This window comes from Gallus gallus, chromosome 20 (genome assembly GCF_016699485.2).
Source record: "Gallus gallus isolate bGalGal1 chromosome 20, bGalGal1.mat.broiler.GRCg7b, whole genome shotgun sequence".
Classification (NCBI taxonomy): domain Eukaryota; kingdom Metazoa; phylum Chordata; class Aves; order Galliformes; family Phasianidae; genus Gallus; species Gallus gallus.
The window spans coordinates 10236139-10258399 of record NC_052551.1 but is presented as its reverse complement, the minus strand read 5'-3'; the positions used below and the strand labels follow the sequence as shown (position 1 = coordinate 10258399).

The following is a 22261-nucleotide window of genomic DNA, read 5'->3' as shown; positions in this document are numbered from 1 at the left end:
CCGCTGCCTGTGGCACGTGGTGGCCACGTGCTCCTTCACCTGTGCTAGGAGCTGGGGGCATCTCTGCTCTGCATTCGTATGGGGCTGGCAAGCATACACTCACTGCTTTGTGTGGCATCCCATAACCTAGGGTATCCCATGTTCCACAGCACCCCATAGCCCAGGACATCCCCTAACCTGGGTTACCCCAAGTTCTATAGCATCCCATAGCCCATGTTACACTGTAGCCCGGAGTACCCCACATTCTATAGCATCCCATAACCCAGGGCACGCTAGAGACTGGGGTACCCACAGCATCCTATAGCCTAGGACACCCCATAACCCCAGGTTACCCCATGTCCTATAGCATCCCATAGCCCATCTTGTACCATAGCCCTGGGTACCCATTGCCCACAGCATCCCATAGCCCGGTGCACCTCTCACCCCACAGCTCACCCCACTCCCGTTCCCAGCCTGGGGCTCCCACCCCACTCCCCCCAGCAGCACTCTCCGGGGCCATGGCACGAGCCCCATCTGGCCCTGCGGTGCGGCCCTGACGTCAATCCAAGTCCAAGGTCACCTCTCCCCGAGGTGCAGCCTTGGGGTCGGCCCCAGCATCTCCTCCATCCCTCGGCCGCCGGCTCCCAGCCCCGCACTTCTTTATTTATTTATCTGTGTGTGTGCGATCACTTTTCTTGAAGGCACGTTTGCAGAACGGGCAATTACTTACGCCCTAGTTGGGCCGAGCTTGCCTGCCTGCCCGCTGCCCTGTGATTTTTTCTCTCTCCAGGCTGTGGTGTAATAAGGGAGGTAATTAAGTGTAAAAGACAGGGGGAGGGAGGGCTGGGAGAGGGGGAATAGGAACTGGCTCCTTTCAGAGGCAGGGGACTGAGATAATGTATGTTAATAACCTGCAATCAGTCCTGCGGAGCTGTGCTAATATTGCTGACTGCAGCGCGGCTGGGCCCCCCCAAACCTGCCCCCACCACGGCGGGGAGGGGGGAGAGCCAGAAGAAAGGCCCGGGCGTTCTCCCGGAGCGCGGTTGGGTGATGGCTGCATCCCCATCCCTGCCTTCCCGAGCAGCTGTATGGAAATAATTCCTGCTCGCTCGCGGGGCTCGGAGGCGATTGTTCCCCCGTGCCGTGCTGGGGAGAGAGGGGCTGGCGAGGGACTTTGGGGACCCGTGTGCCTGGGACGGGCAGGAGCATCCTCACGTGGGGCGCGGGGGATGGAGGGCTGCATCCTTTTGGCTCACGGTCTCATCGCGAAGAACGTAGGATGCGCCCTGCTCTCGGGATGGGATAAACCCCCCACGGTGCCCCCGCATCCGCCGCTGCTCCTCAGCCCCCCGCTCTGCCCCTCTCCCCACGCTCCCCCTGCACGCACGGGGGATGCGCGGTGCTGAGCGCAGGCCGTGGGAGCCGTGCGGGGCGGTGGGCGATTAGCAATTCCAGCCGCGTCCTTCCCGCAGGCGGCCGGGACGCAGCCGGGGCCGGGGGCTGCTCGGCTCTGCGTCGTTAAGGCACAGCAGAGCGGGTCTGTCGCTGCTGCTCCCGAGGGGAGCAGATTGCCAGACAAAGAGCCGGGGACAAAGGCCCGGCTGCCTCGTGCCCCGGGGAAGGGGCGCAGGCGCGTGTGGCGACCGAGTGCTGCTCGGCCTGGGGGCTGACGCTGCCCCCCGGACCCCCCCGGACCTCCTGTTGGCACAGCCGAGGTGCAGTCGGGTACCAGGTGGCACAGTTCTGCCACCCCATGCCGTGTGACAGCCTTGCGCTGCTGTTCATGGTACGGCTGTGGGCACGGGGCTGTGCTGCAGCTCTGTGCCCCCCCTGGGTACAGCCAGACCGGGCGGGGGCTGCTGCGGGGCACAGTGGGGTGCAGAGCAGTGGGGAGAAAGCAGAACGCATTGCCAGAGCCCCAGAAGGGCTCCCTGGGAAGGTTACCCCCTTCCCGCTGGGCCTGTGTCCCCTTATGCTGCTGGCTTTCCAAGGGGGACCTTTGTCTCCACACTCTGAAGATGGCTGCAGCCCCCCTGTTCCAGGGCAGCCGTTGCTCTCCACTACGGCACGGGCACGGGAATGAGAAGGAGAACACGAAAGGGAACATTAACACTGCTCCCAAGGGTGCTGAGCCCCCGGTGCAGTGAGGAGAGGTGGAAAGCAGCAGGTCCGGGCACAGGCCAAAGGGCTGAGCAAACTCCTTCTATTTGTTTGAACGCGAGAGGAACACTGTGCTCACACTGGGCACTGCAGGCTGCAGTAGTCGGCGGATTGGAAGAAGCCATAAATGTTGACGAGGGGGAACATGAGCAGGGCTCCCAGCAGGGATCCCAGCTGCTCCAAAGCCCCGTACCACACCAGGGCACTGTGGCTGCGGCTCCGCAGGATGACCCCGGCCATCACCTTCACGTAGGAGAGCGTTCCGGTGAAGAGCACCCAGGAGAGGATCTGGTGGCACAGGAAAGAGCGGTCAGCGGGGACCCCGAGACCCCTCCTGAGGGCTGAGGGACCCAAAGACTTACGATGATGGCGTCGCCCCACTGGGAATGCTGGAGGAGGGGGCACGGGCTCATCACTGCTATGGCCATGTTGTAGGCACCGAAGCCTGTGCCCGCGAGGCTGAGGGTGCCCAGCAGGGCCAGGGACCTGCAAGGGACAGGTAGGTGACACCAGGCAGCGCTGCCACCCCAGCACAGAGAGAGGCACAGCCCCGTGGCGGGGGCTGCCCAGCGAGCAGGCTCCATGCTGGCCCCATCGTCCTTCCTGGGTGTCTCTGATGCCAGGGCACACGCACCCTGAGGACACCCAGCTCCCTGAGACTCTCACCCGGCACCCCAAAATGGGGCTGTTTTGGGTCCCCCACACCTACCTGCTGGGCAGGACCATGGCCACGATGCAGGCGAGAGGGTTGGCCATGGAGCTGAGCGTGGCCGAGAGGTGATATGCGGTGTTGCCATATGGCAGGCAAGAGTAGGACTGCACAGATGGCAGGACCCCGTTTGTCAGAGAGCTCACCCAAGTGATAAGGAGGTAGATGAAGGCAAGCTTGGCCACAGAATAGGAGACCTTCTCTGGGTGGGTCTCCATGGGCCGCTTGGTGCTCTTTGGGCATGAGTAGCCTTCGCCTCGTCCCGTGCCACCGTCATCCTCGAGGATCTGGTCAAAGGAGTTCAGTATGATGGTGCTGGGACACAACTGCTGCTGTGAGAGCTCCCAGACCTTGGGCTGCCTGGTCAGGAAGAAGAAAGCCACCAAGCAGGCCACCATCATTGCAGTCATGAGGAGGAAGAAGATGAGGGTAGAGAAGCGGGCTGGGAGGTAGCGAGTCTCCATCCTGAAGATAGTGCCCTCCATGGTCTCGTTGTCAGAAGTGATGTTGACCATCTGGCTGACATTGGCACAGCTGGAGATGCCGGAGCCCTGGCCCAGGGCGATGAGAGCAGGGATCAGCCCGCTGAGTCCTTCACCTATGAAGAAGGTGGTGAGGTATTGGGCCTGCAGCTGCATCATGAAGGGTAGGAAGGTGACGGAGGAAGTGCAGTCAACCAGGGCCAAGAAGAAGGTGAGGATCAGGAATGCAGTGCTGTGGGTGGTCCCCACGATGGGGGATGTGTAGTCCCAGAGGAAGGCCAGCAGCAAGCAGGCCACGATGCCCACGGACACAACCACGTAGATAACGACCACCTCCTTCAGCGAGCCGGGCCAGAAGCGGTGCATGAGGGTGACAAAGAGCGGCCCCACGTTGGCCATCTGGATGATGATGGTGATGTAGGAGGGCAGGTCCCACTGCTCTGGCAGCACCGTCACCAGCAGCGGCAGCTCAACCCACAGCCCGTTGATGGCCACCCAGGAGCCCATGCCGAAGGCACAGGCGAGAAGGTGGGTGAGCAGCGACATGGCTCAGGGCTGGGTGCCACTGTGCTGTGGGGAGAAGCTTCGTTCAGTGGTGCAGCTCTGTCCCCCAGGCCCTCACAAACGCTGCCTACGTCCCCTCTCCCCCAGGCAGCCCCAACTGCTTCTCCTGCAGCACCCAGTGAGCACAGGACTGGCACAGTGGCATAGCCTGGCTGGCAGTGAGAGGCCTCGTGCCACCACAGGGCCCCCCAGCACCCCACAAGGCCCCCTGCTCTGCACGAGGCACCCACCCTGCTTGGGGCACAGAGACTGGAACTGGGGAGCTGAGCCAGCACACAGCTTAGCATGGCACAGCCTGGCATGGCCTAACACAGCCTGGTATGGCCTGGCATGGCCCATCACAGCCTGGCGTAGTACAGCCTAGCACAGCATGGCCTAACATGGACTAGCGTGGCCTGGCAGGACGTGGAAAGGCCTAGCACGGCCTGGCACAGCGTAGTATGGCCTAGTATGGCCTGGTATAGCACAGCATGGCACAGCATAGCATGGCCTGGCATGGCCTAGCACGGCATAGCATGGCCTGGCACAGCATAGCACGGCATAGCATGGCATGGCGCAGCATAGCACGGCATAGCATGGCCTGGCACAGCCTGGCACGGCATAGCATGGCCTAGCACGGCATAGCATGGCCTGGCACGGCCTGAGGCCCTGGCGACTCTCACCTGTGGGCCGTGAGTCCTACGCAGCCGCTCTCCCGGGACCCGAGGCCTCGCCCTTCCCTCCGCATCCGCAGGCAGCACCCAGCAGCCCGTCTCCTCCCGCCGGCCCCCACCGACTGCAGCCCTCTCCGGCGGCGGTGGGGCAGAAAGGCCCCGCGGCCCCACCTGCAAACAGGCCCCGGCTCGTACCTGCGGGCTGACTCAGCCCGCACAGCCCCTGCCCGCCCCGAGCACCTGCTGCCCGCCCCGACCCCAGCGCGGGGGGGACCCGAGCGGCCCCGAGCCCCGCGGTGGGGGGATGGGAGGGGGGGGGTGAGGAGGAGGGGGGGGTTGCGGGGTTGGGTGACCCCCAGCGCCGGGCTGAGTCCCGGTGGAGGAACCCCGCGCTCCGGCCCGCGGATGACCTCATCGTGGCAGGGAGGTGTGGGGACTTTTTGTTACGGAGAAGGGAGGAAGGAGATAGGGAGGGAGGGAGGAGCAGCAGCGGGCCGGTCCGACCGGTGCCGGGGTGACCGCCGGGGCATCTCCCCGTAAGGAACTCACTGCGCTTTGGGGGACGGGCAGCGAGCGGCACGCGGCGCAGCGAGTCCGGGCTGCCGGGCGGTGACGTCAGCCGGCCACGTGACCGCCTCCGGATGCAGATGGGTGGCAGCGTGCGGAGCGCCGGGTGCTGCTCCCGGCGGGCAGAGCACCCCCGGGGCGGGGGGGAACCGGGCGGGGCCACGTGACCTCGTGACCTCTGACCTCGTGCTGTCCCGCTCGGCGGTGGGGTCTGACGCCGTGCTTCGGAGCCGGGGGGGTCCTGGGCCGGGGGGTTCCAGCGGGTCCTGGGGGGTGTGTGTGTGGGGGGGTACGTGAGCTGCGTCCCACCCCGTATGTGAGCGGCAGGTCGGCTGTTGGAGCGGGGTGGGATGAGATAAAGTCATAACGGCGCGTGAGAAGTGACGTGCTGTGGGTTTTGGAGAGGTAATGGGGTGGGCGAGGGGCTTCTTCCTGAGGGAGCTCCCGAATCCTTGTGCTTGGGGGGCAGAGGGAGCAGCTGTGATCCCAGCCATCCCACCGTGATCCCATTAAGGAACGGCTGGAGGGGCTCAGGCACCCCCCCTTTCCCACCCCCCTCCCTCCCTCCCCTCTCCAGCACACCCAGCTCCCCACTTCTGGCAGCAGCACAGCCACTGGGTCCCACTGACCCCCCCCCAACACCCCACCCCCAGGCTCTGGCTGGGACCTCAACACTCCAAACTCAGCCGCAGTGCACACAGTGCCCCCGCCCGCTCTGTCCGTGCCCCCCCAGGGACAGCCCAGCCCCTCCCGTCCCCACGTACCACCAGGGTCAGCCCCAGCGTGCCGCTGCCTGGCTGCGATGCCAGGTGCTCCCTGCAGTGCTGTTGCTGAACCTGCACGCCCTGGCTTGGCCGGGTGCCGGCAGTTATTCCTGGCTGTGACACGGACTTTGCCCTTGGCCTCAACGGAACTGTGTCCCACCTATTCCAGGCTGCACCTTGAGGGCGCAAATGCCTCCGTGCAGTGCTGTCTGGGATGGACGGCTGCAGGGCCGTGGGTCGAGCTGTGTGCCTCGGCAACACCGAATGTGGCCCGGATGGGGCTGTCCCTGCGGGCGTGCATCGTGCACAAACGCTCCTCCAGCCCTGCTCAGCCAGCACGGGGTGCACGGTGGCTGCGGGACGTGACCAGGCGCCCAACGGTGCCTTGAGCTGGCAGATGCGATGCTTGCAGCCCTCAGGAGCTGGCAGGGGCTGCAGAGGGCAGGGCCAGCTGGGCCCTGTGGCAGCACAGCCTGGCACAGGCTCGTCCCAGCACCCAGCTCCCCCCTCTGCGGCTCTTCCCCCAGCACCCACTGGGTGTCGCTGGGAGAGCGGGCTGCGCTGCGCTGCCTCCTGCAATGCCCTGCCTGTCCCTGCCTGTCCCTTATTGCCCTGCCTGCGCCCTGCACCTCTGTGCCCTGCAGCCACCCCGTGCACCTGGAGCAGCGGCGTCCCCGCTGTCCCCACGTGGGCTACAGGGCGGGTGTTCGGGCTTTGGGGTGTGCTGGGGTTCTGCATCTGTGTGCCCTGCGTTGCTAGGAGGCACCCGGCACCGGGGGCTGATACAGCTGAGCCCTTTGCTCCCCGTGGGGATGGGGGCAGCAAGGGGACAGCGGCTGTGCCTCGTTCATCCTGCAGCACAAAGGAGCCCAAACCCAGGACTAATTGGCTGTGGCACGGGGGCCGGGGGGCACAAAGGGTTGATGGGCACAGGACCGAGTGCTGCCGCACTCTTCTCGCCCCAACCCAGCTGACACGTGCAGCCTGCCGTGCCGGAGGGGGGGGCTGCCCCCCACCCCATGCTGCACCGCACGGCAGCTGAGCCCCGGCCCCTCTGCACCCCGGCAGATGCGAGCGAAGGCCCCAAGGCAGATGGCAACATTTGGTCACCGAGCGGTCCCCGGCCATGGGGCTGTGCTGGGATCAGGCAGGTGAACGGCCCACCAGGAACTCCCCCCGTGTCTCCAAATGCAAAGCCACGTCCAGCGTGGGTGAGAACGCAGCAGGGCCTCTTGGGTGGGGAGAAGCAGATGAGAGTGGGCTCTCATCTTGGATGAGAGTGGGGCTCTATCCGTGATTCCCCAGGCCCTTCTCACACCGAGCATCCCCAGTAAGGAGTACAACCCACCAGTGGGACCCCAGTTTTCCCAGTGGAGGGGGCCCTGTCATGCAGGCGGTACCTCCTTACTGGGGAGCCCAGCCAGAAAACGGGGACCAACAGCGGGTCGCTGCCTATGGCCCCTTCCTCCCCTTCCATTCTCCTCCTCCTCACAGCTCCCCATCCCCATTTGCATCCCATTTCCATGTGAATGGAGCAGGTCAAGTTGAAAGTTGAAAGCTGGCGAGGGGCGCCTGGGGAAGGGGCCTCTGCCAGAGGTGAGAGCCCAACAAAAGGGGCCGCATCCCCAGGGCACTGCACTCGCATGGCTGCGGCCACGGCCCTGGCCCCAGCACAGCCGCCCTTCCACCATCTGCGGGTCCGAGCACAGCCGCCACTGCTCAGACAAAGCCCTCACACCTGGCACGTCCCCATCTGTCGGATCCCCTGCACCCAAGCACAGTGCATCTCTGGCCCTGAGCACGGCTGCTGTCTGCAAGGATGTGCACGGCGGGATTGGCATGGGCAGCATCCAGCCGATGGGCATGAGGTGAGGCTGCGCCCATGAGAGCACTCCTCACTCATCCTTATGGTCCCTAGGGAGCTCCCTGTGCCCCAGAACAGCCATTCAGCATCAGGGAATCTGAGGCAGGGAGTGGGCGGTGGCTCACCTGGGTCAGGGCATAGGCATTTCCCAGCTCCAAAGCTATTTGCAGCCTTGTCTGGGTGAGCATGATGGCAGGAGGAAGGTCTTATGGAAGCTGCCATCGCTGGGGAGGGCTAAAGTGAGCCAACACCTCTGGGTTGGACCACGTGCCATGGAGCTGCAGCCCTATGGTGTGATGCCAGGCACCCACAGCCCTCCCCACCCAACACATACAGGGAGGATTTGGCCTCTGAGCTCTTTTTCACACTTTCCTAGCTGCATTTCACTCCTGGGGGGTCCTGGGAGCTGCACGTGCAGGGAGCCAGCCCTGAGCACCCGTGGGAGGCGAGCACAGAGCCAGCCCCAGCGCCCATCCACCCCGCGGCTGAGAGATGGGTGCTGAACCGGGTGCTCAGGGCGTGCTCCTGCATTGGGCTGCCCTCCCCAAAACCATCCCGGGGTGCTCCCGGGGAGGGTGAGGCTGCAACGCCCTGCTGAGTGCGAGCAGCCGGCATGCCTGGGCAGCTCCAGCTGCCTGCCTGCAGCCTGCATCGATCCCCTGCCATGGGGGTACACATCCTGGCCACCCTCAGCGGGCAGATGCCCGTGGCTCTGCATCACCAGGCACTGTTTTTCCAGCTGAAGCCATCGTGTAGGTCCACCTCCTGCTGGAAGCACTGCCCAAGCGCAGGATGGCTCTGAGCTGGGGCTGTTTGTTTTCCCAGCTTCACCCAGCCCTGCTCCCCCACCAGCTCCTTGTCTTCCTTCCAAGAACAGTTTGAATAACGCGCTGCTATCCCTGAGCTCTGCTTGCGTGCGCTGTGTTTGCCCCTGCCTCAGGAGCTGGGCTGTGTGCAGGCAGCAGCCTCACTCGGTGACCTTGCTCTGCTCTGTTGCCTCACCCTGTGCCATTGGTTGGGGCTGCTTTGTTTTAAGCACAGGAGCATTTTGGACTTTGGGACTGCAGGACGCCGGGGGCTGGCAGTGACCCGGGGCTGGTGGGTGTGCAAGGGACCCGTCCCCTTGGAAAGGCTTTGAGAAGGCTCTGCTCCCTGTCCCGGTGGGGGCAGGGGATGGCCAGGGGTGTTCTGGCACCTGCAGTGTGCGGTGCTCCAGTTGAGCCACCACAGCAGTGCTTTTCCATCCCCACTGACCGAACTGTGGGTACATCCACGCTGCCCGACCGGCGCTGCCAGCTGAGCTCAGACCCACACCGGGACGTCACCGGCCACGGCCACACTTCGTGACGCAGCCACAATTAAAGTGCAGCCCGGCGTGCAGGAAAGCCCTGTGCCTGTGCACACACGTTGGCAAGGAGAGGTGTTTTCGATCCCATCTGAGCGCTGGGCTGCCTCGGAGGGCGTCTTCAACCAGCGGTGACTCAGATGGAGCCATGAGCCGCCCTGCTGTGCACAGACCTGCTCCAGCACCCTGAAACCAGCTGCACTGCAGGGAGCAGGGGAGGCAGAGTGCACGGGGCCACCAAGACACCCTGGGACGAGCACAGGGAGCAGCGACGCAGCAGCTGAGCCAGGCCAGGGAGGTTCCTGCAGCACACGGCAGAGGTGGGTAGGTGGCAGGGGTGGGTGCTGGGTCGCTGTGGCTGGGTATGGCAAGCTGGGTGCCAGCCACAGTGCCTGGACCTCCGTGCTCCACTCGGGTCAGGTGATAATGTCGCTTTGCTTTCGGGGCTGTGGGAGGACAGCTCAGTTAGGGTTGGGGCGGCCGTGCCAAGCTGGCAGCTCTCCGTCCATAGGAATGCGGAGCAGCAGGTTGTGCCCGGACAGCCTGACCTTGCTGACAGGGACGGGAGCTCACCCTGAGCACTGCTGGCTGCTGTGGGGCTCTGCACCCCCAGCCCTGTGCCCAGCAGATGATCTCTATGGAAGCCTCCCCATGCACGGCACAGGGTGCAGGGTGGCTGCTGGCAGAGTGCTGCGCTCCGGCAGTGCGCAACACCAACAGATGCCCACCACAGCACCAGAAAGCACCCAGAGCCGGGTGAGTCAGGCCCTCGTGTCCCCTCTCCATCAGGGCTGTGTGACGTAAGGCCTTGGGGAGGCTGACGGTGATTTCCCACACTGGAGGCTGCAGCATTGCTTGCCCCTGAGCACCTTCCCTCCATGCTTCATTGCCCCCGAGCACAGGGCACGGCTGCAGCGGTGGGGCCCAGCCTTCCCCGTCCTTGCCTGGCGGGGACACCGGTGCCCCGCACTGCCCCGTTCCCAGCTCTCCTCCCGCAGCCGACGCCGTGCTGTGGGCTGTACCCAGGAAGTTGAGCAAGGAGGTGAGCGGCCACAGGTGGCGGCAGCTCACTGGGAGAGAGAGGAAGTGGGGCCGTGCCATGCCCACTGGTGGGCTCCCTTGTGTCCTAAGCTGGGCAGTGAAGGGCTGGGAGGGCTGCCCTGGGCAGCTGCAGTGACCCCGGTGCTGGAGCACCGCCTGGTCGGGTGAGTGGCCGTCCCCTGGCTGCTGATGGCACTGGGGTGGGGGACACAGGGCGGCTTTGAGCCCCTCCTTGGGCGGGCTGCTGCTGCGGAGCGACCGTTGGGGCGGGCGGGTGTTTGCTGTGCTTGGCAGAGCCCCAAGGGCGCAGGGTTCCTGGCTGCTGGAGAACAGCGGGCTGAGGAAGCACGGCTGGGAACCCCCGGGTGCTTTCCGGTGGCCTACAGTGGGAGAGGGGTGTGCAGGAGCAATAGTATGCCATGCCCTGGGACCTGCACGCGCTGCCCTACCCCAAATGGCAGAGGAGCGTAGGGGCGGGCAGGCAGGCCACTTGCACGTTGGCATTCTCCTTTCTTTCTCTATGGAGGAGGCGGGTGAGGGCGCACTGCATGGGGGGAGACTGCTCCTGGGGCCGAGCACCAGGGGGGCTGCAGGAAGCGGGGCCCGACGTCCCAGCGAGCGGGGCAGGCAGAGCACCCCACGCCCCGCGGGCAGCGGGCATCACCGTGCGGCTGCGGCCCTTCCTGGGGCTCCCCTCACCCCAGTGTCGGGGCGCCCTCCCCGCGGCCCCATTGGCCGTGGTGCCGTTTGAAGCAGGCTTGCACCGCGGATTGGCCGCGCTTCGTTTCGGGGACGCAGCCGGAGGCGTGGTCCCTGCCTTGAAATAGGAAGCCCGGAGCAGCCGCCGCAGACAGCGCGGCACCGCACGCCCCGCGCGGCGCTCGGCCCTTTGTCCGCCTGCCTGCGGGGACGGGGTGCGGGCAGGGGGTTGTCGCCGCCGCCCCCTGCCGCCGCCCCTCATCGCGGTCCCCTCCCCCGCAGCCTGCGGCGCGTGGCCCCGCTGCCGCCCGCACGATGCCGGTCGAGGCGCTGCACGCCGGCGATGCCATGAAAGGGATGGCGGCGAGGACCCCCTTCACCTCGGCCATGCCCATCCGCATCCTCAACAAGGGACCCGAGTATTTCCGACGGCGAGCTGAACCGGCTGCCCGAAAACCCAGCGCCGTGGAGAGGTTGGAGGCCGACAAGGCCAAGTACGTGAAGAGCCAGCAGGTCGCCAGTACCCGGCAGGAGCCGGTGAAGCCGCCGCTGCTCAAGCAGCCGCTCTTCGTGCCGGGCGTGCGCCGCGCCGTGCTCACCCCCAGCCGCAAGACGACGCCGGGACCGCGCTCGGCAGGCAGGGCCAAGACCTCGCTCAACCTGGAGATCCTCAACCACCTCATCAACGGCTGCGACAGCCCCAAAGCCGAGAGCCCGCGGGGCGGGGAGCGGCACGGCGCAGCGGAGGCGCTGAGCGCCGGTCGGGTCGGCAAGGCACCGGGGAGCCCCGCTGCTCCCAGACCCCCCGGGAGCGTGGCGGTGCGCAGGGTGGACGTGCGGCCCTGCGGGGCTCTGCCTCCCGCCGTGCCGGGAATACGGGTGCCGTCGTCGCCCTCCCCTTGCAGACCGCCCGCGGCGCCGGCTCTGAGCTCACCCAACCGCCCCGAGAGCGCCCGCCGGCAGACCCTGCTGCACCGCTCCAAGTCGGACCTGAGCGACCGCTTCTCGCGGGCCACCGCCGACCTGGAGCGCTTCTTCAACTACTGCGGCCTCGACCCCGAGGAGGTGCAGGACATGGGGGCCGAGCATTTTGCCCGCGCCAGCTCCGACATCGTGTCCGTCAAGTTTCACAGCGTCAGCACGGCCAGCTCGGAGGGCGGGCGCTCCCCCCGCAGCGCGGCCACTCCGGAGGGCCGCCCGGCTGAGCGCATGCCGTATGGCATCTCAGTGGTGGAGCGCAACGCCCGCGTCATCAAGTGGCTGTATGGGCTGCGCCAGGCCCGCGAGCCCCAGCAGGTCTCCAACGTGTAGCCAGGCTGCTTGGCTGCATGCGGTGCTGATGCCCGGTGGGGAGGAAGCACCGTCCCGTGCCCCCCAGGAGGGCAGCGGGGCCATTCCGGACCCCTGAACTGAGCCCGCTGTGCCTCGCACCCCGTCCTTGTGTGCTGCAGCTGCAGAGCGTGGATGCTGCGCGTCCTCCTGGGGGGCGCCTTGCTTCCTGATGGACTCAGCTCTGCAGGACCCCCACCAGCACCTCGGTACCCCTGAGCCCAAGGAGTGCAGAGGACACGGTTGCACCTGGCAGCGCGCTGCTGGCTGGGCTGCAGGTGCATGGTACCTCCTTTGGGGTCCCAGCTCAGGGGTCTGCATTAGCATTGGGGTCTCCTCTTAGTGGCCACAGGTTGAGGCGCCGTGCCCCTGCAGCTTCAGCAGAAGGGACAGAATCCTGGTGGTCCCCATCAGAGTGCTGAGCGTCCTGGAGGGTTTGGGTGCTCTGCAGGGAGGGCAAAACCGAGCACTCCTTGGAGAAGCTCAAGTCTGTGTATGTGTGTGTGCGTGTGTTTGTATCCCCCTTTTTGTATGCCAGTGAGAAAACCCTGGGCACAATGTGCCCTCTTATTTATGAAGAAGGCTCTATCGGTATCTTCCTACTGTTTTTCCTGATGTGTCAGCTGTAATAAAGTGACAGTAATGCAGTCGGTTTTATTAAATTTCAGTGCTTTGGATGCTGTGTGTGTTGCTCTGTTCAGATGTGGTGAGGGATGAGCTGGGGCAGGCCCCCAAGAGCCTCTTCCCTGCCAAACTCAACAACACGACGGGCATTGCATCCCGATGGGTGTTGCAGAGCCTGGGTGCTGTGCCGTGCTGTGCCATATGGTGCCATGCTGTGCCAGCGCGGGGCCCGGCAGATACAGCAGGAGGAGGGTTTGCTCCTGGCAGGTCCCAGCAGAGCCCAGCTGCGGGATTCCCCTCTGCACCTCCCCAGCACCGTGCCAAGCGTGCTGCCGGGCTCTGCTCCGCGCCTGCTCCAGCAAAGCACCCCAGAGCTTGGCTGCATCCCCGGAGCTGCGAGATGGAGAGGCGATAGCAGAGACCTCCCAGGCGCTGGGGAGGTGTGAGGATGAAAGATGATGCAGGGAGCGCTTTGAAGATGAAAGCGCTGTGTGCTGCATTATCCCCAGGTGGGTGTGGGCTCCCGCAGCCCCTCTGGTCATTGCAAGGGGAAAAGCGAAGCACCCCATGATGCTGCTGCAAACTGTGCCCACCTGGGCTGCTGGGAAGGTGGCACCCAGGCCACCAACACCTGCACCCAACGCTCCCACCCTGGGGCACAGACCTGCTGCTGCTCGCACCCCAGCCCTGTTGTGCAGGACCCATTGGGCTCCCAGAAAGGAGCCTGGCAGGTCTGGGAGCCCCCACCCAAGGTTGGTGCAGGATGTGGTGGGGAGGATGCAGGACAGCACCTGGCAATGAGTCAGGGAGGAAGCACACGCCCAAGGGATCCTGCAGTGACAGCACACAGGGAGCTGGTGACTCCCCAGGGAGGCAGACATGGGGCTCAGCCCCAACGCTTGGTTCTGGTGTCCCACATAGGGCTGCACAGCTGGGATGTGTGGTGGCTGCACACAGTATGCACAGCCAGCCAAGTCCCACGCGCTCACATGGTGCACATTTGCTCATGGGTATGTGTGCATGTGTGTGTGCAAGGACAGGAAGAACCACGCTCCCAAAGCGTCCGTCCATCCCTGCACAAACCCCCAACCCAGACGTATTGAGGCGCCCATTGTCCCCCCCAGGGGACGCCCCCGTATCTCTGTATCCCTGTTGGGGATAGGAGGGCAGCCCTGTCCCTGCTCTCCCGATCACTTTCCCTGGCAGCTGCCTCCCTGCCAGCTCTGGTTTCAGCATGGAGCCACAGCTGAGCCCGCAGTTATTTATAGAGAGGAGGAATGGCCAGGGGAAGGTTTCCATTGCCTTTGTCCTGCTTACTCCCATATCCCTCAGTCCACGTTTCTACGTGGCCCATCACGGCGCTGACCCTTAAAAGGTCATTTTCTCCTCCAGTCGCTCATGAAAAGGGGCTGGGGATCACATCCCAGCACTTCACCCCCAGCCCTCCTCAAATGCTGCATGGGGAAAGCAAGGAGATGGCAGCCCTGGGATTTGGGGTGCAGGGAGTGAGCGGGGTTGGGGGGGAATACAGAGGTTCACAGCAGCACCGGGATGGCCATAACCACAGTGCTGTGCAGGTGATCCCACCTTTAATGCATTTCCCACTTCTCAGTTATTAAGCACAGTCTGACGAGCACCTTGGAGGAAGTGCCAGCTGCATCACATGTTTTAATCAGTGTTAATTAGCAAATGCCTTATGAATGGGGGAGGGGAGGGAGCAGGCCTGCAGGGTGTCTGAGGGGTGGATGCTGCAGGGTCTGCTGGGGATCCACCAGGGCACAATGTCGCTCCTGTCTGCCGTGGATGGGGATGCTGTGCAATGTCACCAGGCTGTGGAGGACCTCTAGTGGCAATAGGGTCGAGGGGGACAGGGGTGGCCCACGGTAAGATGGGTAGCGCTGTGGAGCTGGGCATCACTGAGCCCTCATCTATGCTCTGAGCTCAGTCAGTGCTCAGGGGGGCAGGATGGGGCTGCACCCCCCTGAATGATGCAGACGTAGCAGGGAGACTGCTGAAAGGTCCTTTATGTGAACATACATAGTGTGTACGTGGGGCTGAGGCAGCACTGCTGCAGTCCCCGGTAGCGACCCCACAGCCACAGCTCCCATCCCCACCACTGCCAGAGCACTTGGCAAAGGTGGGAGCTGTGCGTGGGGGTCTCAGCCCCATGCAGGTACCCTGGGCTGATTCTCCCACTGCTGTCCTGTAAGCGGAGACCCCCCTGGTGCTCACTCTGCTTCTGTCCCATCTGATCCGGTGTGGGGCCAACGTGGGTCTGGGGGCACCGTGCTGCTGTCGGGGCAGGGCTGAGTGCTGCCTGGTGCAGCTCCTGGCCAATAAATATCTCTCAGTACAAAAATAAAAGAGTTCCCATGCCAAGATCCAGGACATGGGTGGGCGTGGGGGCTTTTCTCAGCAGAAGGAAACACTGCTGAGTTTTGTCCCGCATTCTTCAGGCTGTCACCAAACGTGCCTCCAAGTCTGGATTCTCCACGCCCATAAACCAAGTGGGCTGTCAGCCCCACCAGCACCTGCGTCCCCAGCTCCAAGCTCCCTCCATCATCCTCAGCTCTCTGTGCCCCACCTCAAACCACAGCCCCATCACCATGTGCCGCCCCCATCCCCACCACCCCTGTGTTCTGGCACCCAACCCCAGAGCTATTGGGCACTGCACAGGGGCCAGCTGCCCCGCGCCTCTGCTGGCACCTCCGTCCCCTCATGCTGTCCCTGTCCCATCAGGATGTGCACAGCCAGTGGTCCCCTTGCATGGGGAGAGTGTGTGTGGGAGGGGACAGCTGTGTCCCCCTTAATGACCGTGCAGGGAGGAGAGATGCCATGCGCTCACGCACCGGTTCTGCTCATCCTGCAGGAAAAGCAAAGCAATGGGGAATTTAGAGCAGTGCCCTAAAATGTATAGAAAAGGCAAAATGTGGTCTGTCTGCCCCCGCGTGACTCGTGCAGGAGGTCTGGTGGTCCCAGACGCACACCCCGGCACAGCGTGGAGCCCGGAGCCCTGCAGACATGGGGGAAATAGGGAGAAACCAGGAGGGAACGGGATCCACGCGCTGCAGCTTGCAGGGGTGGGGCTGGCTCAGTGTCAGCGCCGAGATCTGAGAGAAACAAGAGCAAGAGGGAAATAAGGGGGGAAAGCTCTGCAGGGGCTCCGTCCTCCCGCTGCACCGCTCCGGATGGCTAAAAGCCCGCGGGCCGTATCAGCATGCGGGTGCCCTTCAGCGAGTAGCTGGGCCCCTGGAAGTAGTGCCAGCGGATGCCGTTCAGCTTGCGGATGTTGTGCCGCGCCGGGTAGTAGATGCCATTCAGGTTGGAGAGCCCGCAGGCGTCGAACCACCACCCTATGGGAGGGAGAAGGAGGGTGGCACCGGGGCGGGCACGGGGCGAGGACCCCGGCCCAAACCTCGCTGCTCACCTCCTGACAGCATCTGGGCACACTTGCAGAGGCAGTTGTCGTTGTCAGCATCGCGGGTGCTGAAGTTGGTGCCTTGCATGGCCAAGCCGCTCTGCTGCCCGGCCGTGCCGCTGTAGTCCTGCAGTGAGAGCCTGCGGCCACGCGTGCCATCGCTTCCCTTCCCGCTGAGTGGGTCTGCAGAGCCCCCATGCCCCCCTCCCACCACCCACAGCCTGGCTGACATCCCCGTGAGTGCGCACCGTCCCCACTGCATCTCCATGAGGACATTCCTGGGGACAAACCCGGTTGCACGAGCGGTGCGTGGCAGCCCCGCGCCTCGCCGGGATGGGAAATCCTTCAGCCTTATTGCAATTTCATGCATCTATTTGGGGAAGAGCCCGGGGAGAGGGGGAGCAGGCAGTGTAGCGACGGCCCTACGGAGGAAATCTGCCAAGATCCCAGCGAAGCCCCCATGGGAACTCTGCAGCTCCCCAGGCAGGCAGCGGTGCCAACCAACTCCGGGGGCTCAGGGGCAGCAGTGCCCAGGGACAGCTCGATGCTGCTCACCCACCTGTAGAGCTGCCGCTCGCTGTCCAGCTGGAACCTCCCATAGTGGGCATAGACCTGGCTGCCCTCCCAGTCCCGCAGCTCCACGCGCAGCACGTAGGGTTCCCGGCTCGTCAGGAGGTGCACAGCTTCATTGCCCAGCCAGTGCTCCCCCGCCGCGTCCCCAAAGCCCTGGGGGAGCCGAGGGAGGGTGGGCGTGGGTGGTGGGTGCAGGAACGCCCCATCCCCACCCCTATGCAGACCTGCTTGTACTCCCTCCAGCCCCGCTGGAAGCTGACGCTGCCGTTGGTGCGGAGCTGGATGACCGTCCAGCCGCCGCCGTCTGTCTCCATGTCGCAGAACGCCTACAGTGGGGAACGGAGCAGCTCTGAGTGGGCCGATGCGTCCCACTGCCAGCGGGGTTGGCTCGTGGCTGAGCGGGGACATCCCACTGTTGGGCCCCACGGTGCCCTCTGTGGGCTGCGCTCACCTTCCTGGGCTCGCTCAGGTTGGTGATGTGCAGGGTGTACACCCCGCTGGCACGGCTGCCGGCCCGGAGCACCTCGGTGCAGTCCTGGAAGCGCTGCTCCTCAGCAGGCAGCAGGGCTGGGCAGAACGGAGAGCAGCTGGTGGGTGCTCCAGGGACCCTGCAGGTCCCGCATCCCTGCTCCTCCCATCTCCCCAGCCCTGGGGATTTGCTGTGTCTCGGGGCACAGGGCTGAGTCGCTCTTGGGATGCAGCGTTTTTAGGTTCTCCCCACTCACCTCTACCCTCTGCCACGAGGCGCACCAGGCTCTGCACCGACTCCAGGAGCTGCAGCTGCTGTCGCTGCAGCAGGCTGGCGTTTGCATTGGCCGCCAGCAGAGACTTCTCCAGCTCCTGGATGGTGCCGCTCTGCCGGCTCACCAGGTGCTGCAGCCTCTCCTTCTCTGAGCGGATCCCCGCCAGCTCCGCCTGGTGCTTCGCCTCCATATCCAGCACCCGCACCTCCAGGATGCTGCAAGGGAATGCGCGGTGGGGATGGGCAGCTCCGGCCTGGCTGCAGTTCCCCAGCATCGCTGTGAGCTGCCCCTGTCCCCTACAAGTGGCACCAGCGGGACGTGGGTGACTTGACGGCACGCTTCCCCACCCAAAGGGCTGTAATGAGACCTTGTCACCCACAGGGACCCCTGATGAGCCCCGGAGGGGCTCCAGCTCTCCTGCAGAGCAGCCCCAGCCCCTACTTGTTCCTGCTCTGCAGCTGGTGGATCTCGTTTGTCTGCACCAGCAGCTGCTTCTCCAGCTTGGTGGTGGACAGGGAGTTCTCCAGCAGCTGCATCTCGATGCGTGACGTCTGGTTCAGCACCTGCACGGGGACGTTGGGAGCGTGGGCACACACAGCAGAGCCCCTCCGTGTCCCCATTGTCCCCAGGAATGTGACTACACGAAAGCAGCACCCCCTCAGGGCAGCACCCCGCGTTGTGCAGCAGAGGAACTGCCCCGCGCTGCAGTTCTGGTGGCAGTGGGGACGTGGGGACACGCGTGCCATCGCCGCCCACCTGCGCCTCCACGTCGGTGAGCTTGCGGCTCTGCTCAGCGCTGCGGTTCAGCAGGGAGCTGCCGATCTCCAGCATGGTGGCCGTGTGGTTCTGCACCGCCGTCTGCCGCAGCCGCGCCATCTCCGGCTTCATGCTGCTCTGGATGGAGCTCTCCAGCTGCGGACGGCAGCGAGGATGGGGTGGGATGGCTCAGCCAAGGAGCTCACCCCATGCCCAGCCTCATTGCTGCCTCCTGGGCACCCTGATGTGGGGGCGTTGCGGTGCAGCACAACCCATCCTGAGTGCTTCGGAGCTCATTGGGAGGATGGAACGTGCTGCCTGTGGCTGCAGTGCTGTGGGGGAGCCCCGGGCATCGCCGCCAACATTCCTCATCCTGCGTCCTCACAATGCTCCACTCCCACATGTCTGGGTCAGGAGAACGGCTCCTGCTGCCTGCCAGCACTGCAGCTCACCCTGCTCAAAAGCAGCGAGGTGACACAATGGGAACAGCCCGGGACAGCATCCTTGGGCGTATGGATGGCACACTGCTGCGGGTGGCACTGGAGCGGTTGCAAAGTTGGGGTGCGGCATAGTGGCAAAGCAGAGCTGAATGGGGTGGGTGGGATTTATAGCCATGGGGATGCCCACAGTCCCCGCATGGGGCTTTTCTCTTGCTGGGACCTGGCACAGGTCTGTGTGTTCATGGGTCTATTGTTGAGCTGGGACTACTGACCAGCCAGGGAGGCATCGGCACCAGCACCAGCAGGGCTCAGCTGCTGGCTGGGTTCCCACGGCCACCAGCATCCCCCCCCCACTGCCCCATCCCGGTGAAGGCGGCTTTCCCTGTGCTGGCTGCTGCCCTGCTGCAGGGAAGTGCTCATGGCTGGGAAGCAGCCGGCTATGTGCACGGCTCCAAAGCGTCTTCCGCTTTCCCAGCCCGCGGGGGACAGGCGCTTCCCAGTGGGTTTCTATTTCTGGCAGCTGCCATGAGGTTCCCATTCATCCCCTCTCTGGGGTGACAGCCTCAACAAGGGCTGTGGCCATGGGGCCACTGTGCAGGGACTGCAGGGAGCGGAAGGGATGTGCTGCTGCCCACGCTGGGAACACTGCCCCGTCGATCCCACTGCCCCATGGATCCCTCTCTGCCCTCTCCAAGTGGATCTTGTGCCCTCCGAGCTGCTGCAAACCAAACCCCATGTCCCAGTGCCATGTCTGGAAAGCACTTCCCCAGCTGAGTGATTGCTAGAGAGTTTCCCTTTAACCACGTCGTTAATCTTGCTGCTTCTCAGGGCTCTGGAGGCCATTTCTCCCTTCTGATTTTGCCTTTTTTTTTTCTTTTTTTTTTCAAAATAAACATATCTCTGAGCGAAGGGCAGCACATACCCATGGAAAAGGTCGGGCTGGCACAGGCAGGGCTGAGCATGGCCCCGGCTGCTCCCTGTGAGTGGTGCTGGGGCCTCCTCTGGGGGTCCCTGCCCTCCCTGGGGGAAGCATGAAAGCCTCCAGGCCCCGACCACGGCTCTGCTGAAGGCATTGATCTGGGAAGCAGCCGGGGCTGGATGGAGCTGCAGCGTCCCTGGATAATGTGGACCCACGTGGGGGCTGCACGGCTGCAGAAAGGAATGAGGGGACCCTCCCCAAGAGGGTCACCCCCAAAGTCTTCCCAGAGCCTGCAGCCATGGGGCCATCCCCACAGGGCAGGGGTGGGGCCACCAAAGCCAGGAAGGCGCAGGTTCCCTGCTGCTGGTCCCATCCCCCTCACAGTGTCACACCGGGGCGATGCCGCACCAGCAGCGCTCTGACCACAGCCGAGCCCGGCTCCGGCCCCATGTTGTGTCCTGGGCCAACAGTGAGAGCTGCCAACATTTGCAGCCTCCACAAGAATTTCTGCTCAGCAGCAAAACCCCGCGGCGAGAGGCCCCCGGCCAGCAGCACAGCATGGCCACCCCGATGTCCCCACGCTGGGGACCCATTGCAAACAGCTGGGAGGTCCCATTGCACCAGGCACCGGGGTCACAATCCTTCCCGTGGGCAGGTTTTGTGCCCCACGTCTTGTCACTCCCCAGAGGGAGGGCCAGAATGGTGGCACTGAGAGGTGCTCGGTGCCCATATCCTCTGCAGCATCACCATGCAGCCTCCCCTGGGCAAAGCCACGTGTCCTCATGTCCTCATTGTGTCACTCTTGTCCCTTCTGGTGACAGCATGCTTGGCAGTGCGGGGAGGGTGACCTGGCCCCAGAGGTCTCTGAGCTGGAGGACAGGGGCCCCAAAGGGGCTGTGCCATATCCCTGGCCCTGGGCACAGCCCGAATCCTCTGCTCCATGGGCAGATGGGGATTTGGGGTTGTTTACAACTCGTCCCCAAGCCCGGTGCCTCCTTCGAGCCCAGTTTGTTTGTTCAGGCCTGGATCCCAACCAAAACAATCCTCCTTGTGCAGTTTCAGTTAAATTAGGAAAGCAAAGAAACTGGACACAGACGCACAAAAACAAAGACCCAACTGCGAGCTGCCTGCAGCGGAGGGGCCGTGCAGTGGGGTGGGATGAGCACCAGTTGTGCCCCTGCTTATGGGGTGCAGCACCACTGCATGCAGCCGCCCAGATGGGCACACACGGCCCCGGCTTTGCTCAGTGGGGCTCAGCATCCTCCCAGCTTTTGAGGAATTTGTGGCCTGAGTCGGCTGAGGGGAGGGCAGGGGGCAGCCCTGTGTGTCCCTCATGTGCCCGCTGCTGTCCCCACGCGGTGCTCGCGGTGCTGCTCGGTTCGGTTGGGTGACAGCCGGGGACGAGCCGTGGGGATTGAGGCCCCGCCGTGGGGACGCGGCCCCGGGGGAGATCTTCTCCGATGCTCACACAGATGTGAGGTCAGGAGGTGTCGGGTGAGACCTCGGAAAGGAAAAGCCGCTTCCTGCCTCACCCTGCGGGGCCGGGAATGGGGGAGCGCAGCAGAGGGTCCCCGGCATGGGGAGGGGGGTCCATGGCACGGGGTGCCCTCCTTCCTGCTTTGCCCCCGCCGTGGGTCTGAGGCTCCCAGTGCCCCCGTGGGGCTGGAAGGCCACGAGCTGTGTTTCCCATGCAGAGTCTCGCCTGATGCCGGGAACATTTGCGAAGCCCATAAGCAGGAACACGATGAACCCTGCCCTTCGGTCCCTCACCCCGCTGCGTGCAAAAGCCTTCCCAGCAGCTTCCCGGCAGCGCCGCATCCTGACCCTGCACGGGGAGTGCTGAGCACCGTAAGGTGCCCGGGACCACCGGCACGGCAGGGCACAGGGACAAGGAAGGGACCGCGGTGGGGACGCAGAGGGATACGGCCCGGCGAGCAGCAGCGCCCACAGCGCCCACAGCGCCCACCCCTTCCCTCTGGGCAAACAGTGCTGGGCGAAAGCGGCGCCGGCTCGGGCTCTGAGATGAGATTCGGGCAGATTGGGGCACCAAACCCCCGCACAGAGCGCTTGCAGAGGGCAGCCCTCCCCACCGCCTACCTTCAGCAGCCACTGCGTGCTGTTCTCCAGGATCCTCTCCAGGTGCTGCAGGCGCTGGGCAGCCCCGCGGGCAGCGTGCCCGTTGCCGGACGGCGAATCCCGCTGCAGCGCGTTAACGGGACCGGGGGCTGCGAGCGGGCACGGCGACGGCTCGGCCTCGGGCAGCACGAAGGTGTAGCTGCAGTGCCCGTGCTGCACGCGGTGCCAACGCCGGCGGCTGCCCACGTCCAGCGCCCTACGCTGGGATGCGGCTGTGCACAGCGCTGCCAACGCCACGAGGCTGAGCGCGCGCATGGCGCGGGGCGCACGGAGCCCCCCCGGACCCCCCCCGGACCCCCGGCACTCAGCGGGCGCAGCGCTGCGGGGCCGGCATCGCCTCCCGCTGCTCTCTGAGCCGCCTCCGGCCGCCCCGCAGCCTTTTATCGCCAGGCTGAGTCCCGCGGCAGCCCTTGAGAGGGAAGAAAAAAAAAAAAACAAAAACACAGAGAGAGAGAGAAAAAAAAAAAGGAAAAATCTGTTTAAAAACAATACTTTT

At 64.6% G+C, this 22261-nt stretch overlaps 4 protein-coding genes across 5 annotated transcripts; 1 reads left to right on the top strand and 3 right to left on the bottom strand.

The window, feature by feature from the left end:
• Nucleotides 1-2165: 2165 nt before the first annotated feature.
• On the bottom strand, nucleotides 2166-5164 carry SLC52A3 (solute carrier family 52 member 3). Its single transcript, XM_417443.8, has 5 exons — nucleotides 5097-5164; nucleotides 4557-4718; nucleotides 2849-3900; nucleotides 2502-2625; nucleotides 2166-2427 (listed from the first exon to the last, which is right to left on the bottom strand). The coding sequence occupies exons 3-5, from the start codon at nucleotides 3874-3876 to the stop codon at nucleotides 2215-2217; spliced, it is 1365 nt and encodes a 454-aa protein (XP_417443.4). The 5' UTR covers nucleotides 3877-3900; nucleotides 4557-4718; nucleotides 5097-5164; the 3' UTR covers nucleotides 2166-2214.
• A 4036-nt stretch (nucleotides 5165-9200) lies between these two features.
• Nucleotides 9201-12833, top strand: FAM110A (family with sequence similarity 110 member A). Of its 2 annotated transcripts, none has more exons than XM_015296467.4 (2): nucleotides 9201-9407; nucleotides 11110-12833. In XM_015296467.4, the coding sequence occupies exon 2, from the start codon at nucleotides 11143-11145 to the stop codon at nucleotides 12136-12138; it is 996 nt and encodes a 331-aa protein (XP_015151953.2). In that variant the 5' UTR covers nucleotides 9201-9407; nucleotides 11110-11142; the 3' UTR covers nucleotides 12139-12833. The 2 variants fall into 2 exon arrangements, with proteins under 2 accessions (XP_015151953.2, XP_003642512.2); XM_003642464.6 differs by lacking the exon at nucleotides 9201-9407 and adding an exon at nucleotides 10120-10292.
• LOC124417322 lies at nucleotides 12814-15002 on the bottom strand. The gene has a single exon (XM_046902897.1). It carries the CDS (start codon nucleotides 14101-14103, stop codon nucleotides 12814-12816), a length of 1290 nt encoding a protein of 429 aa, XP_046758853.1. The 5' UTR covers nucleotides 14104-15002.
• On the bottom strand, nucleotides 14419-22117 carry ANGPT4 (angiopoietin 4). Its single transcript, XM_001235002.7, has 9 exons — nucleotides 21727-22117; nucleotides 18271-18426; nucleotides 17956-18077; nucleotides 17497-17729; nucleotides 17223-17338; nucleotides 16996-17097; nucleotides 16758-16924; nucleotides 16208-16338; nucleotides 14419-16133 (listed from the first exon to the last, which is right to left on the bottom strand). The coding sequence occupies exons 1-9, from the start codon at nucleotides 22018-22020 to the stop codon at nucleotides 15973-15975; spliced, it is 1482 nt and encodes a 493-aa protein (XP_001235003.2). The 5' UTR covers nucleotides 22021-22117; the 3' UTR covers nucleotides 14419-15972.
• Nucleotides 22118-22261: the final 144 nt, after the last annotated feature.

What these genes read in the sequence shown, in the direction of transcription:
- SLC52A3 (XM_417443.8), bottom strand. Translation starts at nt 3,876, where the DNA reads ATGTCGCTGCTCACCCACCTTCTCGCCTGTGCCTTCGGCATGGGCTCC. An exon ending in GCCATGGTCCTGCCCAGCAG is followed by an intron (nt 2,626 to 2,848) that starts GTAGGTGTGGGG and finishes TGTCCCTTGCAG; the next exon opens with GTCCCTGGCCCTGCTGGGCA. An exon ending in AGTGGGGCGACGCCATCATC is followed by an intron (nt 2,428 to 2,501) that starts GTAAGTCTTTGG and finishes CTGTGCCACCAG; the next exon opens with ATCCTCTCCTGGGTGCTCTT.
- FAM110A (XM_015296467.4), top strand. Translation starts at nt 11,143, where the DNA reads ATGCCGGTCGAGGCGCTGCACGCCGGCGATGCCATGAAAGGGATGGCG.
- LOC124417322 (XM_046902897.1), bottom strand. Translation starts at nt 14,103, where the DNA reads ATGGGAGTAAGCAGGACAAAGGCAATGGAAACCTTCCCCTGGCCATTC.
- ANGPT4 (XM_001235002.7), bottom strand. Translation starts at nt 22,020, where the DNA reads ATGCGCGCGCTCAGCCTCGTGGCGTTGGCAGCGCTGTGCACAGCCGCA. An exon ending in CAGCTGCAGAGCAGGAACAA is followed by an intron (nt 17,730 to 17,955) that starts GTAGGGGCTGGG and finishes ATTCCCTTGCAG; the next exon opens with CATCCTGGAGGTGCGGGTGC. An exon ending in AGCGAGCGGCAGCTCTACAG is followed by an intron (nt 16,339 to 16,757) that starts GTGGGTGAGCAG and finishes GCGTGGCCGCAG; the next exon opens with GCTCTCACTGCAGGACTACA.